Raw genomic sequence first — 25,783 nt, 5'->3', positions numbered from 1 at the left:
GTTCTTTTCCAGAAATTCTGCGCCCTTTTTTTTCCACACATACCTTTGCTAATTCTGGACAAAGAGTTATATTTTAACCTTATCAGTCAACAGGACTTGTTTCCAAAATGCATAAGACTTGTTTAAGTATTATTTTGCATACATCTGACACTGAATTTTATGGTGAGAATGCAAGAGAGGTTTTCTTCTGATGACTCTTCTATGAGGGACACATTTGTGCAGTTGTGCAGGTGTCTTTGAACAATAGAACACTGTACTACAAGTCAAGAGTCTACTAAATCTTTTTGAAGGTCTTTTGCAGTCAAGCAGGGATTCTTATTTGCCTCTCCAGCACTCCTATGAGCAGCTCACACTGAAATTTTATTTGGTCTTTCAGAACTTATCTTAACCTCCACTATTCCTGTTAACTGCTATTTCTTAACTAAATTTCAAACTGAGGAAAGGGCAACTTGAAAACTCTTTGCTATCTGCTTGAAGCCTTCTCCTGCTTTGTGGGCCTCGATTATTTTCATTTTTAGAGTGCTTGGCAGCTGCTTAGTAGAACCAAAGGTTGCTGTTTTTGGCACAAGGATAGAGGCTGGGTTTTTGTGAAACTAGGAAAGTTGCATCACTTGGCCATTCTTAATGATGATAATGAACAAGCCATAAACCTAACAAGCAAATTAAGGTCTGAAACCTTGGTCAAAGTTAAAATGCAAAAAATGACGATATACAGTCCAGACCAAAAGTTTGGACACACCTTCTCATTTAAAGATTTTTCTGTATTTTCATGACTATGAAAATTGTACATTCACACTGAAGGCATCAAAACTATGAAATAACACATGTGGAATTATATAATTAACAAAAAAGTTATGTCTTATATTCTAGGGTCTTCAAAGTAGCCACCTTTTGCTTTGATGACTGCTTTGCACACTCTTGGCATTCTCTTGATGAGCTTCAAGAGGTAGTCACCGGGAATGGTTTTCACTTCACAGGTGTACCCTGTCAGGTCTTATAAGTGGGATTTCTTGCCTTATAAGTATTCGATGCAGCAGTGATGTCACTATAGATAGAATCTGATGTGTTGTCAGAATGTCAGTGAGAAAAAAAACAACAGAGCCAGCAAGAGGCAGAAGGGAAGTAGCAAAGGATATTGCAGTAAGTTACATTTACGTTTGGGTCTAAACACAGATTTTAAAATTACTCCTTCAAGTCAAGAAGAAAAAACAGCAATAAAGACAGAAGGAAAAAGAAAGGGATATAGAGATGGAAAAAGAGAAAAGAAGAGAAAAGTAAAAAGAGAAAGGGAGAGAGAAGGAAAAAGAGAAAGAGAGAGAGCAGGAAAATGGGAAAAGGAGAGTGTGAAAGAAAAAAGGAGACAGGAGAGAGAAAGAAAAAGAAAAAGTGAGAGAGAAGGAAAAAGAAAAAGGGAGAGAGATAAGGAAAAAGAAAAACCGAGAGAGAGAGAAGGAAAATGACAAAGGGAGAGAGAGAGCAGGAAAAAGAGAAAGTGAGAGAGCAGGAAAAAAGAGAAAAAGAGAGAGAAGATAAAAGAGAAAGGGAGAGAGATAGGGAAAAAGAGAAATGTTCATTATTTTTGCGGAATCGCAGCAATTCCTCACCCATAGACATGCATTAGAAATCCGCTTGTGAAACGCTTGAAAAACACGGTATACATGGTAAAACGCGTATAAACCACATCTAAATCCACATGTGTTTTTCCTGCCAAGGGTATGCAGAATTGAAGCAGAAAATTCTGCTTCTATTCTGCAACGTGGGCACATAGCCTTACCATTGGTGACTTAATATTTACACAAAGTTTTACAATTATTTAGATATACGGCTATAGACAAAGTGTGACACATTTATTATCTAAATTCAGAGTAAACAAGTAAGAATACTGCAAAAATGGTAAAAATAACATGTTTTCATCATTTATGAAATTGAAGTACATAGAATGAAACATGGTAGGTTGTATTCAGTGTTTAGCCTGGGTTATTATACACTACAATTAACAGTTGTGGTGCTGACTCTTCAATATGTCTAACTTTTCAGAGTTAGTCTAGGTCAGTGTTCCCCAACTCCGGTCCTCAAGAGCCAGCAACAGGTCTTGTTTTCTTTTTATTGTTTTATTTTGAATGAGGCAAAAGGTGGGTGATTTGAACTTTATATATATATATATATATATAACTTTTTTTACTTTTGGCATGCTTCAAAGGTCTCCATGGGAGACTAGAAGCTGTCATAATCCGATCGGCCCTGCTGCATACAGGCGATGATCAGATCACTTGTATGTAGCTGAATTGCTCACTTGCTATGATCACCGACCACTCGACGGCGCTCATAGCAATCTGGCAGTGACAACCATAGAGGTCTGATGGAGACCTGCGATCAAGTGACAGGGTCATCAATGGATGAGATTTTCAGCGCATTTGCTGGAAGCGAGTGTTAAATGCCGCTGGTAGAGATTGACAGCAGAATTAAATAATAGCCATGGGTGGATCACAATTCCACCTGCACCTGTTAGATCATGTGACCGGGTCACCGATGGGTGGGATTTCCAGCACGCTTGACAGAAGCACATGTTAAATGCCGCTGTCAGAGATTGACAGCGGTATTGAACTAGTTAATAGCAGCCAGTGTTAGAGGCACATGTCAGCTGTTTAAAACAGCTGATATGTGCCGGATAAGATGTGGGCTCATAGCTGGAGCCCATATCAAAGGGAGGGAGTCCGACATCAGCGTACTATTACGCCCAATGTCGGAAAGAGGTTAAATGGTATATCCAGGACTTTATAAGAAACAAAAAATGTGCCTAAGCACTAACAGTTAGGCAATGAGGATCCAGCTGTCAATCAGAATGACATCGGAAGTCCCACCAGGTTGACAGGGCAGTGCGAAAATGATGCCTCTGCTCTGTCGACAAGACATCAGCAGAGGCTTCTGAATACCCAGCAGGAGTGGTCTGTGACCGCTTTGTGTTATGAAAGAATGGTGCCAGACACAACAAGCAGGTAAGTTGCAATTATCTGCCAGTTAGTAATTAAGTACATTTTTTTTTATTTTATAAAGTCCCGGATATTCCCATTAACTAAGCAATACTTATGATATATACTTTAGTTTTAGTAATGATAGGCTTAGTCTTTTCATATACTTATGGATAGATTACAATTTATATCTGTTCCACGTTTTAACTGCCTGGAAATTAGGCTTAGCTATTCCCAAAAGAGCAACAATAATAAAAAAGGAAGCTTCTTCACATACTCTGAATTTTCCGGTTAATTTACCACAAATAACAATATTATTTTTTTTAAAGAATTCTCTCATTTAGAATAAAAAAAACAAATAAACAAACAGGCAAAAATAAACCCTTAACTGAACACATGGTAGATACCCATAAAAGTGGCAGCCAAGAGGGATATACAGCTATCCCAAGTTTAATAAATCCCTGAAGGCAGCATCTGTCATCATAACCTAGTTTACCATGTATCACAGACAATTGGAAAAGAAGAGTCTTTTTTGTCAATTGGAACTGAACTGCATATTTATTATACAATCTTTATGTGGAGGTGAAAAAACCTCACATCTCCATTTAGAAAATGAAGAATCAGTAGGATCCACATGGCAAAGATTACTATATTAAAATAGAATTCTCCCATGAATTTGTATTATTAGCAATAGTTGATAGAAGGATATTACATGTAAACTCAGCAGAGGGAAGCTTGAGGCAATGATTCCCTTGTGAATAATAGTATGGATAATATTTTAGTTTGTAAGCAGCTACTTCTATTGTCGTAGTGGTTTTCTACATACTTCATTAGCTGTAGGTGCTCAAAATCGGTGTTGTGTGCATATTTCTAGTGAAGGACCAAAAATGTAGGATTGTTCTGCAGAGATTGAGTATACATAGTTAATTTTCTTGTTGTCAACCCAGTGGTAATGGCAACATGTCAAGAACATCTTTCACTGTAAACATATATCTTCATATACAGTATATATATATATATATATATATATATATATATATATATATATATATATCTTAGAAGTGTTAGAATAAACAGATTTTACCCCTCCTCCAAACAATTTGAGGACAAAATTGTTGGTACCATTCTGTTAAGAAAAACACGTAATGGTTACTGAAAACATTTGAAAATGACAAACCGTAATTTTCTACTTAAATTTACTGAACATAAATAAAAATTAGACATTGCTTTTGAATTGTGGTTCAACAGAAAAAAAAATCAAAATAATGAAAATGACTTGGACAAAAATTATAGTACCCTTAGAAAATATTGAAAATAATTTGACCATAGGGACAAATTAGACTAAGGTGTGTCCTGTGATTAGCATCACATATGTCTACAAACTTGTAATCAGTCTGCCAATTTGAAGAGTGAAAAGTAGGTACTGTGCTGTTTGGTATCATGGTGTGTACCCCACTAAGTATGGCCCAAAATATATAAGGATAGAGTTGTCTTAGAATATTAGAAAGAAAATTATAAACAAACATGTTAAAGTTAAAGGCTTTAAGACCATCTCCAAACAGGTTGATGTTCTTGTTACTACACTTGGACACATTATTAAGATATTTAAGGTTTATGGGGTGTAACCAAACTCCCTGGATGTGACCACAAGAAGAAAATTGATGACAAATTGAAGAGACGAATAATTCAAATAGTAACCAAAGAGCCCAGAACAACTTCCAAAGAGATTAGGGGTGAACTACAAGATCAAGGGATACCAGTGTCAGATCGCACCATCCATCGCTGTCATGTTCATGGGAGATAACCAAGTAGAAAACCATCATTTAAAGCAAATATTAAAAAGCAAGGCTTCAATTTGACAACATGCATATTGACAAGCCATAAAACTTTTGGAAGAATGTCCTTTGGAAGGATGAGACAAAACTGGAGATTTTTGGCAAGTCATATCAGCTCTATGTGCATAAACAAAAAAAATGAAGCACGCAAAGAAAATAACATTGTACCTACTGTTAAAGAAAGAGGTGACTAGGTTATGCTTTGGGCTGCTTTGCTGCACCTTGCACAGAGTGTCTTGAATATGTGCTGGATGCAATGAAATCTCAAAACTACCCAAAAAGTCTAGAGCAAAATGTGTTGCACAGTGTCAGAAAGCTTGGTTTGAGTCACAGGTAATAGATCCTCCAACAGAATAATGGCCCAAAATACACAGCTAACAACATCCAAGAATGGCTAAGAGCAAAGCACTGAACTATTCGGAGCAGTTTGTTCATGAGGAGTGAGTCAAAATAACTGTAGGCAGGTGCAGAAGTCTCATTGAGAGTCACAGAAATCATTTGTTTAAAGTGATTTCCTCAAAAGAATGTGCAAAAAATTAATAAGTTGAAGATACCAACATTTGTTTCCACATTTGTATATGTGCATGTAACTTTCAAATACAAGTCGAATTCACCAGTACAGATAAATAAGCAATTGAATTAATATGCAACTGATGCCTGAAGATCCAAAGCCTCTGTCACTCTAGCTCTATTCAACACACAACGTCACCTCCGCCTACTTATATAGAGGCCGTCAGTAAAGCAGGAGGAAGTGGTGTTGAGTGGAGAATAGAGATTGAGTGACAGAGGCTTAATATCTACAAGCTCATTAGCATATAGCTACAAATGCTGATTTCTCGGGAATAGAGAAACAAACTGGCCATGTAAAGGTATTGCTGGATGTGTCTTTGAAAGCGCTACATAAGCATATAAAAAGTGAGGGGGTGAAATTCTGCTGATTGATTCGCTGTAAATCAACATTCAGTATTGAGTAATTTCTTATTGCATATGTAGTAAGGTCTGAGCAATATTTTTCCAAATCTCTTGAACGATAAATTCTAAAAACCTGCCTGAAGCCACTACGGGAATTTAGTGGTTTATTACAAACTGGGGCAAATTTACTAAGCTGCTTAAAATGCATAAACCTAGATACAACAGTCTGAAGAGGTGCTAAATTTATTCCAGTGGCACACACTGTCCAATAAAAGTTAGTTCTCTTTCTTACACCCGCTGAAGGTTGTCTGTTTGCACAAATAATTTGTGCTTGAAAATTGGCCAAATGTAAATCTGAAGTAATTTACAAATTTGAAGACTCAAAGAATGATCCATGATGTTCTAGGCAAGTATTCATAAAAATGATCATACATGTTTAAAGCACATAAAAAACAAGAAATATTTTTGAAGCTTCCATGCATTTAGTACAGTCGTAAAGTATTTTTTTAATCATTTGTAGAACCTTCTAGTAGTACAGATCTCTAAAACTAAATGTTTGTTTGAGACTACTCATCTGTTATTAATAGAACAAGTATAGGAAACTACTGTATATAAATCCAGCAGTTGACAAAATAAATATTTGAAATATTGTTCACAAAGGACAGTTTTAAAATTCTTCTGCTACAAGACCATCATAGTTTTATTAATAAAGGCTAAGAGTTAAACAACATGGTGCTAGAAGTTCCCAACATCAAGGTAATCCACATAGTTTTCCCCACTTATATGCCACTCACTGGACTGCACAGTTCAAGTTAGAGGAACATACTCTGTCTCCTTGGCTCTTCAAAGTCACTACACCACTATCTTTAAAGGACCTCAACTTTTCCATTGCCAAAAATGTACAACATACCTAATGTCTGTTTACAGTAGAAAAGACGGTGTCAGGTCGAGTGGGGGCAAATAGAGTTATAATCCAAGTACAAATGGATTACTCTCACACATCTGACTTGCAATGAAACCTGTTCATTTAACAGCGATTCATAGAAATTGGAAGTTCAATGTTGCAACACCAATCCTTTCACATAATCTGGTCTTGTACTCTGAGGAATATTAATTTTCCTAGACCTAGACACTCTAAGTGGTCACAAAAGAAGTGCAACCTTCTGTCTTATTCCAGGGCCTCTTTGTCCCATCTAGCAAAATGCTAGAGACTTTTTTCAGCCACTGTCCTCACATCCGGTGCATTTTGCAGAGCTGAATGGGGCTTGATAGCACTTCAGCACTTGTAGCAGATCTAAGCCACATTGCCCATCCCTTTTCCCTGACGCCAATTTCTTATAACCCCCTCATCCCAGTTCCTCCTCATGGCCGTGATTCACTGTACAATGATGCTGATCCTTTATTAGCATCAGATTCTTTCTTCGGCTATGCTGTTGTTGGTTTCCTCCTCCTACTGACTAGAAGCCAGGAAATTCTATTTTCTAACCAAGGATTTTGCAGTGTTGGTCATGATCGCCATAGCTCACTGAACATACATCAGAACAGAAATATTAACACAGAAGTGGAAGGGGCAATATTAACAGTCATACAACAGTAAAGTTAAGAAGAGTTAGCCCTTACAAGCTAAAAATAAGATTTATAAGGAGTAGAGAAAATTGCTATCTGCTTTCTGGAAACCAGCAGCACCTAATGGACCCAGCTGACTATTACATGGTATTTTAGTATCACTTTATTGGAGAAAAATAAGACAATCTGCCATCTGTTCTCCTGCATTTTGGACGGAGACTCCAACACACATATGAACAAAGCCTAATTGAAAGATAACTTTGTTGTAGAACTCATGCTTTCCTTCATACAGCCATAGAAAAAGCAATACATCTCTGGCTGGCTGCAGCTACCGCTAGGTGGAGCTTTTAAACTTACACATTAGTTATAAAATAATCCTGAAAAATTATTTTCAGAATGTACCTGTTTGGCCCTGTGGAGGATTCAGGTGAATTGGTGTTTTGAAACAATTTCATCAGTAGCCATTATTAGAAGAGGCTAATTAATCATCTAATTTCTTTTGTAATAATTATGTTATTTACAAACAAAATGGATACATAGTAACATAGTAACATAGTAACATAGTAACATAGTTAGTAAGGCCGAAAAAAGACATTTGTCCATCCAGTTCAGCCTATATTCCATTATAATAAATACCCAGATCTACGTCCTTCTACAGAACCTAATAATTGTATGATACAATATTGTTCTGCTCCAGGAAGACATCCAGGCCTCTCTTGAACCCCTCGACTGAGTTCGCCATCACCACCTCCTCAGGCAAGCAATTCCAGATTCTCACTGCCCTAACAGTAAAGAATCCTCTTCTATGTTGGTGGAAAAACCTTCTCTCCTCCAGACGCAAAGAATGCCCCCTTGTGCCCGTCACCTTCCTTGGTATAAACAGATCCTCAGCGAGATATTTGTATTGTCCCCTTATATACTTATACATGGTTATTAGATCGCCCCTCAGTCGTCTTTTTTCTAGACTAAATAATCCTAATTTCGCTAATCTATCTGGGTATTGTAGTTCTCCCATCCCCTTTATTAATTTTGTGCCTAGTGTTTAATGGAGAGTAGATGTAGCTAAAACATCCATGGCAAACTATCTGACCAATTGTTAATTTTATTTTAAAGGGCCACTGTCACCCCCTCCAGCCGTTATAAACTAAAAGAGCCACCTTGCATGCCCAGGAATCCCAGCCCCGCACTGTGCATAATGCATAACACAGTGCGGGGCGGAGATTCAGTAACAGGGTGACCGCACTGCCCGCACAGGCGCAGTCAGGAACCCAGCATCTGAGCTGACTGCCAATTCTCAATGCGCCTGCCCCAGGCAGGCACGCACAGCGCAGGCACCGGATTTAAGAAGAACAGCGCGCAGGGGGCGGCGACCATCGGCCCAGAAGAGATGAGTGATGGCAGTTGGGCGCTTCACAGAGGAGGCTTCAGACCCGCCTCCATGGATAAAGATAGGTATTTTTGAAAAGTTTCAAAGCGCTTTATTTTAGTAATACCTGAACACAAAACTAAAAGAGCCACCTTGTTAGAATGCAGGATTACTGCTGCACAAGGTGGCTCTTTTAGTTTATAACGGCTGGAGGGGGTGACAGTGGCCCTTTAAAAATAGAAGTTAATTTCTGCACAATGGCTCAATATTTCTTACTATGCTCATCATTTAGAAAAGAACATGAATGTGCTGAGTATGAAAAGACACACTTAGCATAAGCATCATATTTGGAAGAGAAAGTCCATGATTATATATACAGTATATACAGTATATATATCTATATATATATATATAGCTATATATATATATCTATATCTATATATATATAGATATATATATAGATATAGATATATATATATATATACTAGATTGTGGCCCGATTCTAACGCATCGGCTATTCTAGAATATGCATGTCCCCGTAGTATATGGACAATGATGATTCCAGAATTCGCGGCAGACTGTGCCCGTTGCTGATTGGTCGAGGCAACCTTTACGACATCATCGTCGCCATGGCAACCATTATGACATCATCGTCGCTTTGCCCGTTGCTGATTGGTCGAGGCCTGGCTGCCTCGACCAATCAGAGACGCAGGATGTCTACGTCCTTTATGACATCATCGTCGCTGTGCCCGTTGCTGATTGGTCGAGGCCTGGCGGCCTCGACCAATCAGAGTCGCGGGATTTCTACGTCGATGCTGTGCCGGTCTCTGATTGGTCGAGGCCTGGCGGCCTCGACCAATCAGAGAGCCGGGATTTCCAGGACAGACAGACAGACAGACAGACGGAAAAACCCTTAGGCAATTATATATATAGATAGATATATATTTATTTTACTACGTGTTCTATAAAAGGTAAGAAAAATGGCTTTTGAAAAATTTTCTGGTTTAATTCATAGATATTTTTTCACACTACATTTTAACCCTGCACCTCATCCATATACAGTATATCATCATTTTGAGATCGATCTATCTATCTATCTCGTAGAGCACAGGAGAGATACTGGATAGAAGTACTTGTTGCATACTGTTGGCTGATGGTCTGCATAGATCCAAGGGACCAGCGGGTATATACAAATAGTTAAAGATCCTTGCATTTTTCAAATTTCATTTTTTCATCTTGTATTCATAAAATATAGATTTATATATAGGAATTGGACTACATGCTATTTAATATATTTTATACTAGCACTCAGTAATATAGTTTTCTTTACTGCCAAGGTCCCTAAGACTTTGTTCATAAAATTCCTACATTATTAGTGTTGACAATTAGAGAAACACTCTTGATGGACTCCACACCTTTCTATCCTTGTTATTCAGTATCTTCCAAAAATGCAAAATTTATTCAGGAATTTGAGATCAAACCAAGCAGAGTTGATGTGGAGAGAGTCTTGACTAATAAAAACAAGATAGCAAAATATTATGTCAATATAAATATAATTAGGGACCAATTCTTCACTTACTCGGGATTGAGCAATACAGTTTATATTGTACTCAGATAGAATAATAAAGGAATAAAATTATTTATCTGGCTGGTTTGCTTTGTAGTGCTTAGATGCAGTCAGAGTTCCACTGGTTGTCATTTAAAACAGTCAACAAGTTTGAAATCATACCCATCCCTTACAGCTAAGATAAGCTTCCAAAATACAATGGAAAAGTTAGTGTACATTAGTGTACTGTATAGTGTCCCATATAAAGATTGCCCTGCCAGAAATGTAAACCATTACATTTACACTTAACAAGCAGAGAAAACCGGAAATTTCCAGCCGAGTTGTGAATGCAACTCTAAACTATAATTCATGTTGTAATGTTGGATGTATACAAGAAACGTAATGCAACATATTTATAAAATTACTCAACTTTTTATGTATTTGCTTTAAATCTTAATCATGTGGTTTTTGATCATTAAATTATAGAATTACTTATAAAATAAATACATTGGGGCTTAAAAAGACATTGAAATAAGGCTCTTACTGTAAATTTATTATTATTATTATTATACATTTTTATAGCGCCATTTATTCCATGGCACTTTACATGTGAATACGAGGCAAATATAGACAAATACATTAAACATGAGCAGATAACAAGGCACACGGGTACATAAGGAGGGAGGACCCTACCCGCGAGGGCTCACAGTCTGCATGGGATGGGTGATGAAACACTAGGAGAGGGTAGGGCAGGTTGTGCGGTGGTTCAGTAACTTCAGGATCACTGCAGGCTGTAGGCTTGTCGGAAGAGGTGGGTCTTCCGGTTCTTTTTGAAGGTTTCTATGGTAGGCGAGAGTCTGATATGTTGGGGTAGAGAGTTCCAGAGTATGGGGCAGGCACGGGAGAAGTCTTGGATGCGGTTGTGGGAAGAAGAGATGAGAGGAGAGTAGAGAAGGAGGTCTTGAGAGGATCGGAGGTTGCGTGTAGGTAGGTACCGGGAGACCATGTCACAGATGTATTGTTTAGTTACATACCTGACAAAATTTCATTAGTACACAGTTCTTAGCAGTGTCTTTGACCCAAAACCATTCATGAATCTCATCTTTTGACAAAGAAAAGTAGTTTTTATACATAATACAAAGCTCTATTATTCTATATGTTTAGGTCAATATATTGGTAATGTAGATAACCTTGGATGAGGATCCTCAGGTTGTTTCAGTGCTTAGCATCATTTAAAAAGGTTTCAATTAATATCAGAAATAATCAGTCTATATTCATTTTTAAACAAATTTGATGAGCACTGATGTTGTTCTGGTGTCTAATTCCTCATGAAATCTGTGAATATTCCACATCTAGGGATGTGAATTTGATATTTGTAGCCCCCTTTACATGTTAATGGTAGCAAAAAAGGGAACTTAAAACATAACATTTATTAATCATTTTAAAATGTAGACACAACAAAAATAGAACTAAGGACCGTACAGTAGCATCAAAACATAAAGAACTGCACAATTAGGGGTCCAAATGTCTATACTAAACTACCAATACCAGCACTACTGGCAATGTAGTGACACAGACATAATGGGGCATCCAAGGCATAACAACATGTCAGCACCACTGACCCACAGCCACTTGTGCCTCAAACAAATAGATAGAGATCCAAATAATAAGAATTGGAACAATATCACACAAGTCTGGTAGATGATGGGACCTCAGGCATCTGTTGAAAAATCTCATATGGAGCTATGTACACTGAATTTTTGAACCAACGCATCCATATCAGGGATAAAAAACATGCAATTCCAAATAGAGACCACCTCCTAGTGCATTTAATACTTTCAGGACTCATCAGGGGATATGGCAGTCAGGATGAGGAATCTCCACCATATCAGGTATAACTAAACACCCTCCCATAGGGAAGTTTGCCTAACTGTGTCCCCCCCGTAACCAATCACCAAAGGTATCACAGTGTGGCTACTAGTTCACATGACCTTGGGAACTCATCACATTGATTGCTTAGGTGGAACGAAAATGTGGTGGAACGTATGCCAAAGATCAAATATGAGGACACGTTCTATATACTATAATGTGCCCAGAAGTCGGGCGCCTGCGCGGACCAAATGCGTGGTCAAATTCATGCTCTGCTTCTGGTGCGCTCAATGATGAGCGCATGTGTGTATCGTAAAGCGTTGGAACGCATATACAACATTGGGAAGTATATGAAGAACTTCCAGTGTACTCACAGCAAGGCGCAAGCGTGAACCGCACAGCTGTTGACCACATTTAGTGAGCAATATCTAGAAAGGAAAAGCGCATGCGTGACACGCTTAACAAATGAAATGTCCACATAATTGCCGGAAGTTTAAACACTCTAGGCAACACTTTATAATAGCTTCCACATTTGGCCATAGCTTATATAACAAAGGTGGGGACAGGTCATATTAACACATTGAATATCTGGAAATTTGCACAAATAACACCTAATAGTTATCATGGTAATGAATGGTAGAGGATAGACAAAATTGTGTCAACATTATCCCATTCACATCTTTACCAATTTTATACGATGGGGCAGGTGTAGCTCTGTAATTCTCTTCTACAGATGGCCTGTGGAAAACATTACAGCATGTTGCGAGTGGCTTCAGAATTCACATAACGTGCACCCATACAAGTTTAAGGTCCATGTGAAACACTGGACTTCATTTGGATAACATCCGATTGCAGTCCAATTACCATTAACACAGAATTTAGAAATTAAGTTCTCCATTTTATCCACATCTGTGCTCCGATTTTCGCATGCAAGAGAATCGGATCACACCAAGATGACACTGGGTTCGAACTCTAACAGAGTTTGAGCACAGTGTCATTAGCATAATCAAGGCAATTGTCTTGCATGAGAGAATCATCACTTGTGTTATCCTGGCCTTAGGTTGGCCATACACATTAGATGGCTGTTGACCAAGCCATGCTTCAGCCAATGATTAAGCCAACAACCATCTCAGTCGACACTCTCATGCACCGGAGTGCTCATTCGGCTGACTGCTAAAGTGTTCTCTATGAGAAAGTCCGATGTGTCAGCCGTAGTGATGAGCGAGCATACTCATTACTTGGGTTTCCCCGAGCATGCTTGGGTGGTCTCCGAGTATTTTGGCATACTCAGAGATTTAGTTTTTGTTGCTGCAGCTACATGATTTGCGACTGCTAGACAGCCTGAATACATATGGGAATTCCTTTACAAACAGGCAAACCCCACATGTATTCAGGCTGTCTAGCAGTCGCAAATCATGCAGCTGCAGTGACGAAAACTAAATATCCGAGCATGCCAAAATACTCGGAGTCCATCCGAGCATGCTTGGGGAACCCTGAGTAATGAGTACACTCACTCATCACTAGTCAGCTGGCAGCTTATGTCAAATAGAACAATGTAATCGGCAGTCCAAAATCAGACATACACGATCAACATTTCTCCTGATCATCAGTCAGCCACAGACCTCAGACACTTTAGATTATCAGCCGACCCTGTCTAAACTGGTGGCTTCAGAAGACATTAGTCTAATGTGTATAGGTGCCTTTATTACTGTTAGCTGGACTGCTATGGAAAGTCTGGAATTATAATAGTTTAGCTTTGTAAATATGAAATATGTTTTCGGATCTTGGCTTTTCCAACAGTTAGTCATAGATTGGACAAAATACTAAGATTTAACACATGTGCCACTGTTATATGCTACAAAATTTGGTTCATGTAATTTCCACAAATAAATGATAATTTTTAGTCTAGAAAAACATAAGGACAATTACATAGTAACATAGTAACATAGTAACATAGTTAGTAAGGCCGAAAAAAGACATTTGTCCATCCAGTTCAGCCTATATTCCATCATAATAAATACCCAGATCTACGTCCTTCTACAGAACCTAATAATTGTATGATACAATATTGTTCTGCTCCAGGAAGACATCCAGGCCTCTCTTGAACCCCTCGACTGAGTTCGCCATCACCACCTCCTCAGGCAAGCAATTCCAGATTCTCACTGCCCTAACAGTAAAGAATCCTCTTCTATGTTGGTGGAAAAACCTTCTCTCCTCCAGACGCAAAGAATGCCCCCTTGTGCCCGTCACCTTCCTTGGTATAAACAGATCCTCAGCGAGATATTTGTATTGTCCCCTTATATACTTATACATGGTTATTAGATCGCCCCTCAGTCGTCTTTTTTCTAGACTAAATAATCCTAATTTCGCTAATCTATCTGGGTATTGTAGTTCTCCCATCCCATTTATTAATTTTGTTGCCCTCCTTTGTACTCTCTCTAGTTCCATTATATCCTTCCTGAGCACCGGTGCCCAAAACTGGACACAGTACTCCATGTGCGGTCTAACTAGGGATTTGTACAGAGGCAGTATAATGCTCTCATCATGTGTATCCAGACCTCTTTTAATGCACCCCATGATCCTGTTTGCCTTGGCAGGGCCGCGCTTAATAACCCGATGTTTACCCTTGTTACCAGCGTAAAAGTTAAAAAAAACAAACACTACATACTTACCTTCCGCTGTCTGTCCCCGGCGCTCTGCTTCTCTGCACTGTGAGCGCTGGCCGGAAAGCACAGTGGTGACGTCACCGCTCTGCTTTCCGGCCGCTGTGCTCACAGTCAGTGCAGGAAAGCACAGCGCTGGGGACAGACAGCGGAAGGTAAGTATGTAGTGTTTGTTTTTTTTACTTTTACGATGGTAACCAGGGTAAACATCGGGTTACTAAGCGCGGCCCTGCGCTTAGTAACCCGATGTTTACCCTGGTTACCGGCATCGTTGGTCGCTGGAGAGCTGTCTGTGTGACAGCTCTCCAGCGACCAAACAGCGACGCTGCAGCGATCGACATCGTTGTCGGTATCGCTGCAGCGTCGCTGAGTGTGAAGGTACCTTTATGGAGACACATTCTGCGAAGACTTGTTTGACAAATCTTTGGTCATGGACAACATTTGTCAATGTACAGAGTGTTTGCTGATGATCAGATATGGAGGACTGAAGGCAAGCACTATCTGCACCACTGGAATTGGAAGCCCTTCTTCATAAATGTTGTGATCAGAGCTAAATCCTTTAGGAAGATTATCCATGTAGAAATCAGGAAATCCTGCAACTAAAGCACTTTCATTCCCCACTTGTCAGAACAACATCAACATAAAGGCAGTTTTCGTGACAGCAAATCTTAAGTTTTATTCTGGAGTTGTACATAGCCTCAGATGATGACTTTAATTAGTGTCCTTTTAATAACTACAACACTGTCAAAATCATATCTGGCTAGACACTGAAGAGGGAACTACACAGACCTACAATCTTTGCATACAAGTAATTAAATGCATTTCCCATGGAGAGTGATTATGTTCTTATTTTATCCTGTAAGGTTCTTTATAAGACTGTCATGCTGTTGAGTAGATGTGGCCAAGGGGATTGAAAAAGAATATAATCTTGGCTCTTAATATAACATATTTTCTAGTTCTATAACTATTGCAGATTGCCAAAAGTGTAGTAAAGGAAACAATTTAATCGAATTACAACTAATAGATCTAAAATGCCAAGTACATAAAATAATTAAAAGTCCATATCATGTGAATCGTATCGTGTATCATTGTCTTATTAGCATATCCAAACAAAATATTTTTACTAAATATTTCAATATTTCCAAAATTTCCACTAAATAACTCTACATTGTGCCAATATTTTCGTTATAAGATACTTAGTGTTACACTATACTAAATGAACCCAGACCCTACTGATGCAATGGTATCCTAAAAGGTTCTTTGTCAATAGCACTTAATTGATGGTGTGTTGAGTTAATATTACCTGGGTCCCATTATGAATAATGGACAGTTTTGGAAAAGTGTGGGCAATGTATAAAAACTACTCTAATTTATTTTCCAGTAACAAAAACCTCAATGATTCTAGCAAGATTTCCCAATATTAATGAGAGCCATGAGCAAAAGTTATGTTAGAGCATTAGTTACAAGTACCGTGGTCATAAAGAAGGAAGTTTATAACGGTATGCTAGCACACGTAATACCACTATAAAAAAACAAGTAGGCCGGTAAGGTTTATTCTTGAATTGCCTTGTAGCAACTGTTGCAAAGAAGACTTTAAGAAATGGAGGCAGAGAAACAAACAAGAAGAATTCTCTGCTAGATTAATCCTAAGAAATTGATATGAAGACTGTGCTTTTCCAATGAGCTAATCTTAACTACATAGACATTTGCCATATTGATCAAGGCCTGAACAAGTATCGAGTAAAGTAATTTCTCTACATTACATCAGCTGGAATGTATCAATCTAGCTGTATATTGTACGTCTATTTTCTATCCGATTATCAATATATTATGTATCAGTCATATCAATCTGTCAATCATCTATTACAGTATTTCAGAATATTCTATAGGTTATATGTAATTACGCAACGTATTTTATATTCATAGCAGTTAGCAACCAGTGGTGTTGCACAGCCTGATCTCTGGACATGTCCATTGTTAAAGCATTGTAAAGAAATACCCCCCGCACCCCCACCACCCAGAGAGAAGATGCTAGACATAATGTGGCTGGCTTCCATATAACCTCATATTGTGATTGTTTTCACAGTAACACGGGTCACAGAAAAGCAACAATCAAATGCACAGGAAATAGGTTGCGTAAATGAGACGACAACTTTGATCTGTTGTAAATCTAAGAGCTGGATGGCTCCAATGCTAGTCTTGTGACTGCAGATTGCATGCCTTAGCTTGCACCCCCTCCCCCTCTCACTCTTTAAGGAGGTACAGTAGCACTGGTCACAGATGCTCCCCATCCATACAATGTGACAGAGGTAAACTTACCTGGATAGCTTAGCAATCTTTGCAAAGCCAAACACATCCATGCATGCAGCTGTGCTCTTGTCTCCCCTTCCTTCAGGCAAGCAACATCCTGCTGTTATCACAGATTTGACAAATACTGGCGGTCTTCTACATCAGAATGCAGCGCAGTATCATCCTAGGTCTGCAGTTTGGGAATGAATCACTCAGAAAGAGCATTGATTCTATTTTTGCATCCAGCCAATATGACTGTTCAGAAATGTCAGTATGACAGTATCTGGTCTTCAGGCTCCTGGCTGCATGGCTAATGGACAGAGTGCTATTCTACGTGGCTCAGCCTGGGTCCATGTAGCTCTTTTAAGCATCTTTGCTGTGGTTTCTTCAATGAAGACTGCTGATCCCAGGCAGTGAAAGAGAAACAAAAGGGGAGGAGGTAGGAGCAGCCAGTGTGCATGCAGTGAAGCTGCACAGAGAGGAAAGAGAGCTTCAGAGATGCAGTAAATCACCCCTGCCTCTGCATAATGCTCACACTATTACCTTCTGCTCTACAGGCCCCCTGACTTCCCTCGCCAGCCTTACCCTTCGCTGGTACCCAACCTTCCCCTACTTGTATAAGGCCAGTGTGTGGCTCACCCAATGCACTGTAAATCAGAACAGTCTTCCTTAAAAGTTAGCAATGCCAGATACATGGACTTGTCTAGATATAAAAAGGTCAAAAGTAACAGGCGACAATACAGTATCAAGCATGGTGTCAAGAGAGTAGATGGAGCATGAAGAAGGCTTTCGCAGGTCCTAGAAACCCACAATCAAAAAGTGTACTTAGATTTGTACAAATAATTAAGTGGAGGACTACCTGTCTGCAGCAACTCTAGTTTACGAAATATATTTGCAATTCTGGAATTAGTCAGGTCTGAATGTGAGTACTGCTGATTCACAGATTGGAGAAGAGATGTGTGAGCTTTCTGCTCCTATTTTAGCAAAACATCATTCAGACATCTAAAGAGGAGCAAGCCTAAACCTATATGATAACATGGACAGATATAACCATTAAGAGTCTTAGAGGGGCGATATCATGATTTAGCTTCAGGAGCACACTGCACTCGGCTCCTGGATTCCTTCTTTGGCCAGCAGAGGTCCTGAATATGGACAGTGCAAACCACTGGCATGGTCACATCACTGATCTGAGCTATGCTCTCTCCCAAGTTGATGTACCATGGGAGTAGCACAGAGGGACATAACGTATTTATGGAAGTCACGTTGACAATATTAAGACTATGTTTGTGTTAAAAAGCTTGAAATATGTTTAATATTATCCTAGGACACCTCAGAGTATTACACACATGTGGATATGGTCAGTGATGCAGATATATAGTAAATCCAAAAGATATTTCATATATAGAATGGTGGTTTATTCAATGCATTTGAAAGTCACATTGAATAAACCACCATTCTTTATATGAAATATCTTTTGGATTTACTATATATATATATATATATATATATTGTCACGCCGACCTTTTTAGAAAACACCAGTGATTGTCTTACCGCTGTCTCTAACATCATGTCCTCCCTCTATCTGAAACTAAACCTGTCAAAAACTGAACTCCTCGTGTTCTCTCACTCTACTAACCTACCTTTGCCTGACATTGCCATCTCCGTGTGCGGTTCCACCATTACTCCAAAGCAACATGCCCGCTGCCTTGGGGTCATCCTTGATTCTGACCTTTCATTGACCCCCCACATCCGATCACTGGCTCGCTCTTCTTACCTGCATCTCAAAAACATTTCTAGAATTCGCCCTTTTCTTACTTTTGACTCTGCAAAAACTCTTACTGTTTCACTTATTCATTCTCGTCTGGACTATTGTAACTCTCTACTAATCGGCCTCCCTCTTACCAAACTTTCCCCGCTCCAATCTGTCCTGAATGCTGCTGCCAGGATCATATTCCTCACCAACCGTTACACCGATGCCTCTACCTTGCGCCAGTCATTACACTGGCTACCCATCCACTCCAGAATCCAGTACAACACTACTACCCTCATCCACAAAGCACTCCATGGCTCTGCACCACCCTACATCTCCTCTCTGGTCTCAGTCTACCACCCTACCCGTGCCCTCCGCTCCGCTAATGACCTCAGGTTAGCATCCTCAATAATCAGAACATCCCACTCCCGTCTCCAAAACTTTACACGTGCTGCGCCGATTCTTTGGAATGCACTACCTAGGTTAATACGATTAATCCCCAATCCCCACAGTTTTAAGCGTACCCTAAAAACTCATTTGTTCAGACTGGCCTACCGCCTCAATGCATTAACCTAACGATCCCTGTGTGGCCTATTTATATAAAAAAAAAATCAGGTTCCTCGCATCATGTTCTCATTCACTTTATGCAGTTAATAGCCCTCTGTGTCTGTACTGCTACATACTTAGGCAGTTAACTGGTTCATGCAGCTTTACATGAACACCCGAGCCTTACACTATGGCCGGTCCGAATAACTAAAGCAATTGTTACCATCGACCTCTCGTGACTCCCCTTTTCCTCATAGTTTGTAAGCTTGCGAGCAGGGCCCTCATTCCTCCTGGTATCTGCTTTGAACTGTATTTCTGTTATGCTGTAATGTCTATTGTCTGTACAAGTCTCCTCTATAATTTGTAAAGCGCTGCGGAATATGTGTTACCGCTGTTGCGGCTGCGGCTCACCGCGGTCCCGGTGTCAGGTCTGGTCGCGGCCACTTGTCCTCTCCTGCTGGGGTCGCTGGTCGTCCTGCGGCGCGCTCTCGCCGCTCTGTTCCTTCCCCTGCAGCGGCGCGTTCCCGGCTTCCCACTTCCGGGTTCGGGTGCCCCGCCGGCTCCGCTTCACTTCCGGAGTCTTCGGTCACTGGGGGCTTGCTGACTCTGCGCAGGCACTCTGGCTTCCACAATAGGGGCAGGCGCATCGCACCCAATACCATTCCCAGGGATAGGTCAGTATAGTCTCAACCAATCCCTGCCCGTATCCTTGCTATATTAAGCGTCCTCCTCTGTGCCTCTTTGCCTGATTGTCTTTGCATTTCTTATGCTTCTGGCTCTCTCTGGTGCTCGTTCTTTGCCTTGCTGTTCGCCGTCTCCTTTGGTGGACTGCGTTCCTTTCCGTTTTCGTCCTTTGTTCTTGTGATTCCAGTTTCTGTTTTGCTTTGTATTCCTAACCTTCCTTTTTGTTTGTTCCACAGTCTCTCGCTGGCGTCCGTGTTCCCCCTTCTGGTTTACAGTCCTTCCGAGTTCCCTTTTGTGCCTTTTGTTCTCTTTCCTGGAGCCGTCCCTCTCGGTACTACCACTGTGGGTAAGTGACCTCTGGGCCTGCCCCTTACGGTCCCTGTATAGGGGTCGGTTCATCCCTAGGTCTGCTCGCCCGGAGGTAGGGCTGCCCACGGTCCAGAGGGTCCACTCTTAGTTCTAGTTGTGTCCGTAATAATATGTTGGCGCTATATAAATAAAAATTATTATTATTATTATTATTATATATCTGCAGCGTGAATCATATCCACATTAGCCCCTTCATCTATCTTCAGTACGGTCAATAGCTGACCCGTGGATCTGCTGCAGCGGATATTTGTATATGCTACAACAATAGCTTCATCTGGTGAGTATAATCTATTTGTTATCTCACTGTACATCGGATAAGACCCTATTTGCGCTGATCTCTCCAAACACATGTTTTCAGGGCTTAGCTGATTCTACCAATGGATTCATGCTAATCAAATTTCTTGGGAAAAATTTGACAAAATTGGCAAATTCGAATTATAATCATTTGCTCATTTTTATCAAATAGCCACCGTTCCATCCTTGTCCCACCTCGGCTCTGGTCATTTTGATGAAACCAGAGTAAATATGCCAAAATTTGCAAAATACTTGCGCAACTCCTCCTGAAGATCGGCGAAACGCACGTAGGGGCGGCAGCCTGGGGTCCAGGTTTCCACCTTAATGTAAGTTAAAATCCAACATGTGTTACCCAAGTCATTTGATTATATTCTCTGACACGTTGGTTTATCATACACAGCAAAATTATATGTTATAATAATATAATTTTATCTAACCCTCTATGGCTTTTTATAACGGTCTAAAAAATGATATGAAATTAAATTTTTACAATACTGATAATACTTAAAGATGTAGACCATTTAATGATGTAGACTGTTATTTGATTTATACCTGGTTCTTACCCCCACTTATTCCTGCTTGGTTTGTGGTACTCCATCATTTTTGTAAATAATTCTTTGGTATATGTAATAAAATTTTGGATTTTGGTTAAAAAAAAAACTCCTCACCTCATTTTGTTTTTAGAAAATTGGGGTATTGGTGTGACAAATTCTATATTGCCTTGGAAGAAGATTTAAACTACATTAGCTAGAGGTAAATTAGTGGTTGTTCGTGCCTAGGTGGCATCTGGAAAGGTGAAGCAGATGTCATTTGGGTGTCCAGGGAGCAAGCAGGGCATGTGGCACTGCTCTTTTAGAATAATACTTTAGTGCACTACTCAAAGTCTTCGCACAGTGTATTTTCCAACCATAAAGACATCTACGCAGCTGTTAAATGACAGCTCTGTGATAAATTCCGTACATTAAAAGAAGTAGAAGATGTTCTGGCTGAGAGATGACATTGCGATAGCCTAAAGAATTGGACGCAAGCATCCCCACCCTCATCATGGGAGTCTTTAACATCCCCAACAGTGATCCCCTCTCCCAATCAGCCTCTCGTCTTCTTTCTTTAACTACTTCATTCGGCCTCTCACAGTTTACTAATTCTCCTATGCATGAGGAAGGGAATACTCTGGACCTGGTTTTCTCCCGTCCCGGCTCACTGCACAACTTTACTAACTCCCCTCTCCCGCTTTCGCACCACAACCTTCTTTCCTTCTCTGTCAAGAATTGTCTCCTCACCCGGGACACCACCACTTATCGGAATACACATACCATTGATACCCAGCAGCTTATGGAAAATCTCCACACATCTTTAGCCCCCATCTCCTCCCATTCCTGTCCAGACTTAGCCCTGTCACACCTCAATAATACACTAAAGAATGCCCAAGATGAAGCAGCACCTTCTACATGCAGAAAGACCCGACACAGACAACGGCAGCCCTGGCACACAATGCAAACATGCTGAGCGCTGCTCAAGGTGTGCAGAGCGGCAGTGGAGAAAATCTCTCTTAGCAGAAGGCTTCATCCACTATAAGTTCATGCTCAAAACCTATACTGTAACTCTGCCCTTCATTTGGCCAAACAGTCGTACTTCACCACACTCATCACCTTACTATCCAACAACCCAAAATGACTTTTTGAAAACTTAAACTCCCTCCTGAAACCTAAAGTACAGGCCCCATCACCAACCTCAGCAGTGAGGATCTGGCCACTTATTTCCTAGAAAAAATCAACCACATCCATCAGGATATCTCAACCCAATCTCCATAGTGCCTGCATACCCTTCCCTGCCACACCTCAAGTTCACTAGACATCTTTGAGCCTGTTCCAGAAGAAGAAGTTTCCAAGTTCCTCGCTTCTGCTTGGCCTACAACCTGCAACAGTGACCCCATTCCTTCACATTTCCTGCAGTCTCTCTCACCAGTGGTCACCGCTCATCTGACTAAAATATTTAACCTCTCTCTTTCTTCAGGTATCTTTCCCTTCTCATTTAACCATGCCATCATAACCCCTTTACTTAAAAAGCCATCTCTGGACCAGAACTGCACTGCTAACGACAGACCGGTCTCTAACCTTTCTTTCATCTCTTAACTCCTGGAACACTTGGTCCACTCCCGTCTAATCCGCTATCTGTTGGATAACTCTCTTCTCAACCCCTTACAATCTGGTTTCTGCTCTTTATACTCCACTGAAACTGCCCTCACTAAAGTCTCTGATGATCTAATAACATCTAAATCCAAATGTCATTGCTCCCTGCTGATTCTCCTGGATCTCTCTGCTGCATTTGTCACTGTGAATCACCAGCTCCTCCTCACTATGCTCCGCTCAATAGGCCTGAAGGACACAGTCCTCTCCTGGTTCTTCTCCTACCTCTCTGACCGCTCCTTCACTGTATCTTTTGCCGGATCCTCTTCCTCTCCTCGTCCCCATGCTATCCGGGTTCCACAGGGCTCAGTCCTAGGCCCCCTCCTCTTCTCTCCTACACTGCCCCTATTGGACAAACAATCAGCAGATTTGGGTTCCAGTATCATCTCTATGCTGATGACAACCAATTATACACTTCTTCCCCTGACATCACCCCTACCCTAATTCAAAATACCAAGGATTATCTGTCTACTGTCTCTAACATCATGTCCTCCCTCTATCTGAAACTAAATCTCTCCAAAACTGAACTTCTTGTGTTTCTCCCCTCTACTAACCTCACTCTACCTAACATCGAAATAACCCTAAACGGTTCAACCATAACTCCCAAACAGTTTGCCCGCTGTCTTGGGGTCATATTCAACACCGAACTTTCCTTTACTCCCTATATCCGATCACTCACTCGCTCCTGTCACCTACATCTTAAAAACATCTCCAGAATCCGACCTTTTCTCACCTTTGAAACTGCTAAGACTCTTACTGTCGCTCTTATTCATTCTGATCTGGACTACTGCAACTCTCTTCTGATTGGTCTCCCTCTTACCAAACTTTCTTCTCTCCAATCCATCTTGAATGCGGCAGCCAAGGTCATATTTCTGTCCAGCCGCTTCACCGATGCCTCCATCTTGTGCCAGTCATTACACTGGCTACCCATTCGCTACAGGGTCTAGTATAAACTCATCTCCCTCACCCACAAAGCTCTCCACAGTTCTCCACTGCCTTATATCTCCTCTCTCATCTCTATCTATTGCCTTACACGTGCCCTCCGTTCTACAAATGACCTAAGACTAACATCCCTCCGTAATCCGAACCTCGCACCTCCATCTCCAAGACTTATTTTGTGCTGCGCCAGCTATCTGGAATGCACTTCCCCAGATGATCAGGCGGATACATAGCCCCGACCTACTCAAGCGTGCTTTAAAAACCCATCTCTTCAAACAAGCCTACCACATCAACTACTCAGTAAACTTACTTTGCCCTGTTCTCTCCTTCCATATATTATTCTGAATCTGCACCCTACTATTCATCTGTCTCCACACCCTCCATGCACACGATAACTATTCTTGATACTTGACTATTGCACTTAAACACTGGGTGATGCCCGGATCATGCAGCTATATGAAAATCCCTATTTACTATAATTGCCAGACCTGAAATAGCAAGCAATTTTGACCTATTGTGTCCCCCCATTTCCTTGTAGATTGTAAGCTTGCGAGCAGGGACCTCATCCCTAATGTCACTGTTTAAATTGTCTTAACTTGAATTTGCATTGAATTTATTGTCTGTACATGTCCCCGCTAAATTGTAAAGTGCTGCGGAATATGTTGGCGCTATATAAATAAAAATTATTATTATTATTATTATTGAAACAGTAACCTCCTATCAACCATAGACAGGATATTTCCATTAACCCTTTCCATTTCCATTAACTCTTGAGAAAGGTCCACATTTTGGACCAAAACGTCTCACATGGGTCAATAAATCACATTTATTTTTTCTATTGGAGTGCTGCCTTAGTTTTTTTGTACTATATCTATCTAGATAGATTACATAGATAGATCTACCTATATATCTATCTATCGATGACACAGTGTGTATACACACATACATACACATATTAATAATCACAGACTACCACCAAAAATACTCAAAGGGGTTGTTCGGGCTAAATGCAATCCTGTAAGAGGCTTGGATTGTATGAAATAAAATCTTGAACAAAATTTTTTTCTACCCTAGAAAAACGTGGATATTAAAAGAACCTGTTGCCTAAACCATGGGCTGCAGAAATCAGAGCCTGACTGCACAATTGCAGCTAGATATGTTTTCTCTGAACTGCTCTGGCATTTCAGTGAAAACATAAATTAAGATTCCGGCCAGGGACTATAGGTATAGGCATGACTAGTTCAGAAAACATTTTGGCCCAGCTTCTCCCTGCATTGCTCCAGTTGATTGACAGGTCTCTTCCTATGGACACACATCCAAAGACCTGTGAATCATCTAGAGTGATGCGAGGAGGAGCCGGGGGATCTTTAAAGTACATTTTTTTCTGAAACACCAGAGCAACCTTTAAATATACCCCTATATCACCCTAAGGCACCAATAATTACATGTCTTAAATTATAAACAATAAGTTCAGCTCATAAATGTATTCGGCATAGTGGATCTGTGAATGTAGAGTCCCATCTTTAAGACCAAATCACTGTATAGTATATACATTTCATTTGTCTTTTTCTGCACATATTACAGTGACAATATAGCTATGAGTCATGGAAAATAGTCTGGTTGTTAGGGATATAATGACAACCAACCACTGTCTTTTATATAATGACAACCAACCACTGTCTTTTTAGTAGTTTCTAGCACAATGTTATCAACCCTTCTTTTCCAGGTTACGCGCATTTTCTAGGTACTAAAATGGGAGTAAATTAGGGGACAAATTTGACAAATCAACATTATCTCTTTCATATATACACTTTATGTGACTGTCCAAGGGATTCTGTTACTGAGGACAACTAGTCTCCAATTAGTGCTACTAGTGTGAATTAAGACGCATCCTTTAATATTTCATTTCAAGTAGGTTGGCAGTAAGCACACCTATGTAGAGATAGAAAGATAGCTAGATAGATAGATAGATAGATTGATTTCAATAAAGATATAGATCC

The 25,783-nt window shown here is 40.2% G+C and overlaps 1 protein-coding gene across 2 annotated transcripts in view; it reads right to left on the bottom strand.

The window, feature by feature from the left end:
- Positions 1-17,493, bottom strand: part of FRMPD4 (FERM and PDZ domain containing 4) — a 735,397-nt gene extending 717,904 nt beyond the window's left edge. For both annotated transcript variants that reach the window (XM_069757665.1, XM_069757666.1), the window contains exon 1: positions 17,046-17,493. In XM_069757665.1, the coding sequence (XP_069613766.1) occupies positions 17,046-17,086 (41 nt within the window). In that variant the 5' untranslated portion in view covers positions 17,087-17,493. The remainder of the gene's footprint in view (positions 1-17,045) is intronic.
- Positions 17,494-25,783: the final 8,290 nt, after the last annotated feature.

This window comes from Ranitomeya imitator, chromosome 3, assembly GCF_032444005.1.
Source record: "Ranitomeya imitator isolate aRanImi1 chromosome 3, aRanImi1.pri, whole genome shotgun sequence".
NCBI lineage: Eukaryota > Metazoa > Chordata > Amphibia > Anura > Dendrobatidae > Ranitomeya > Ranitomeya imitator.
Note: the sequence above shows the minus strand (reverse complement) of the source record. Positions and strands in the feature narration are given on the sequence as shown.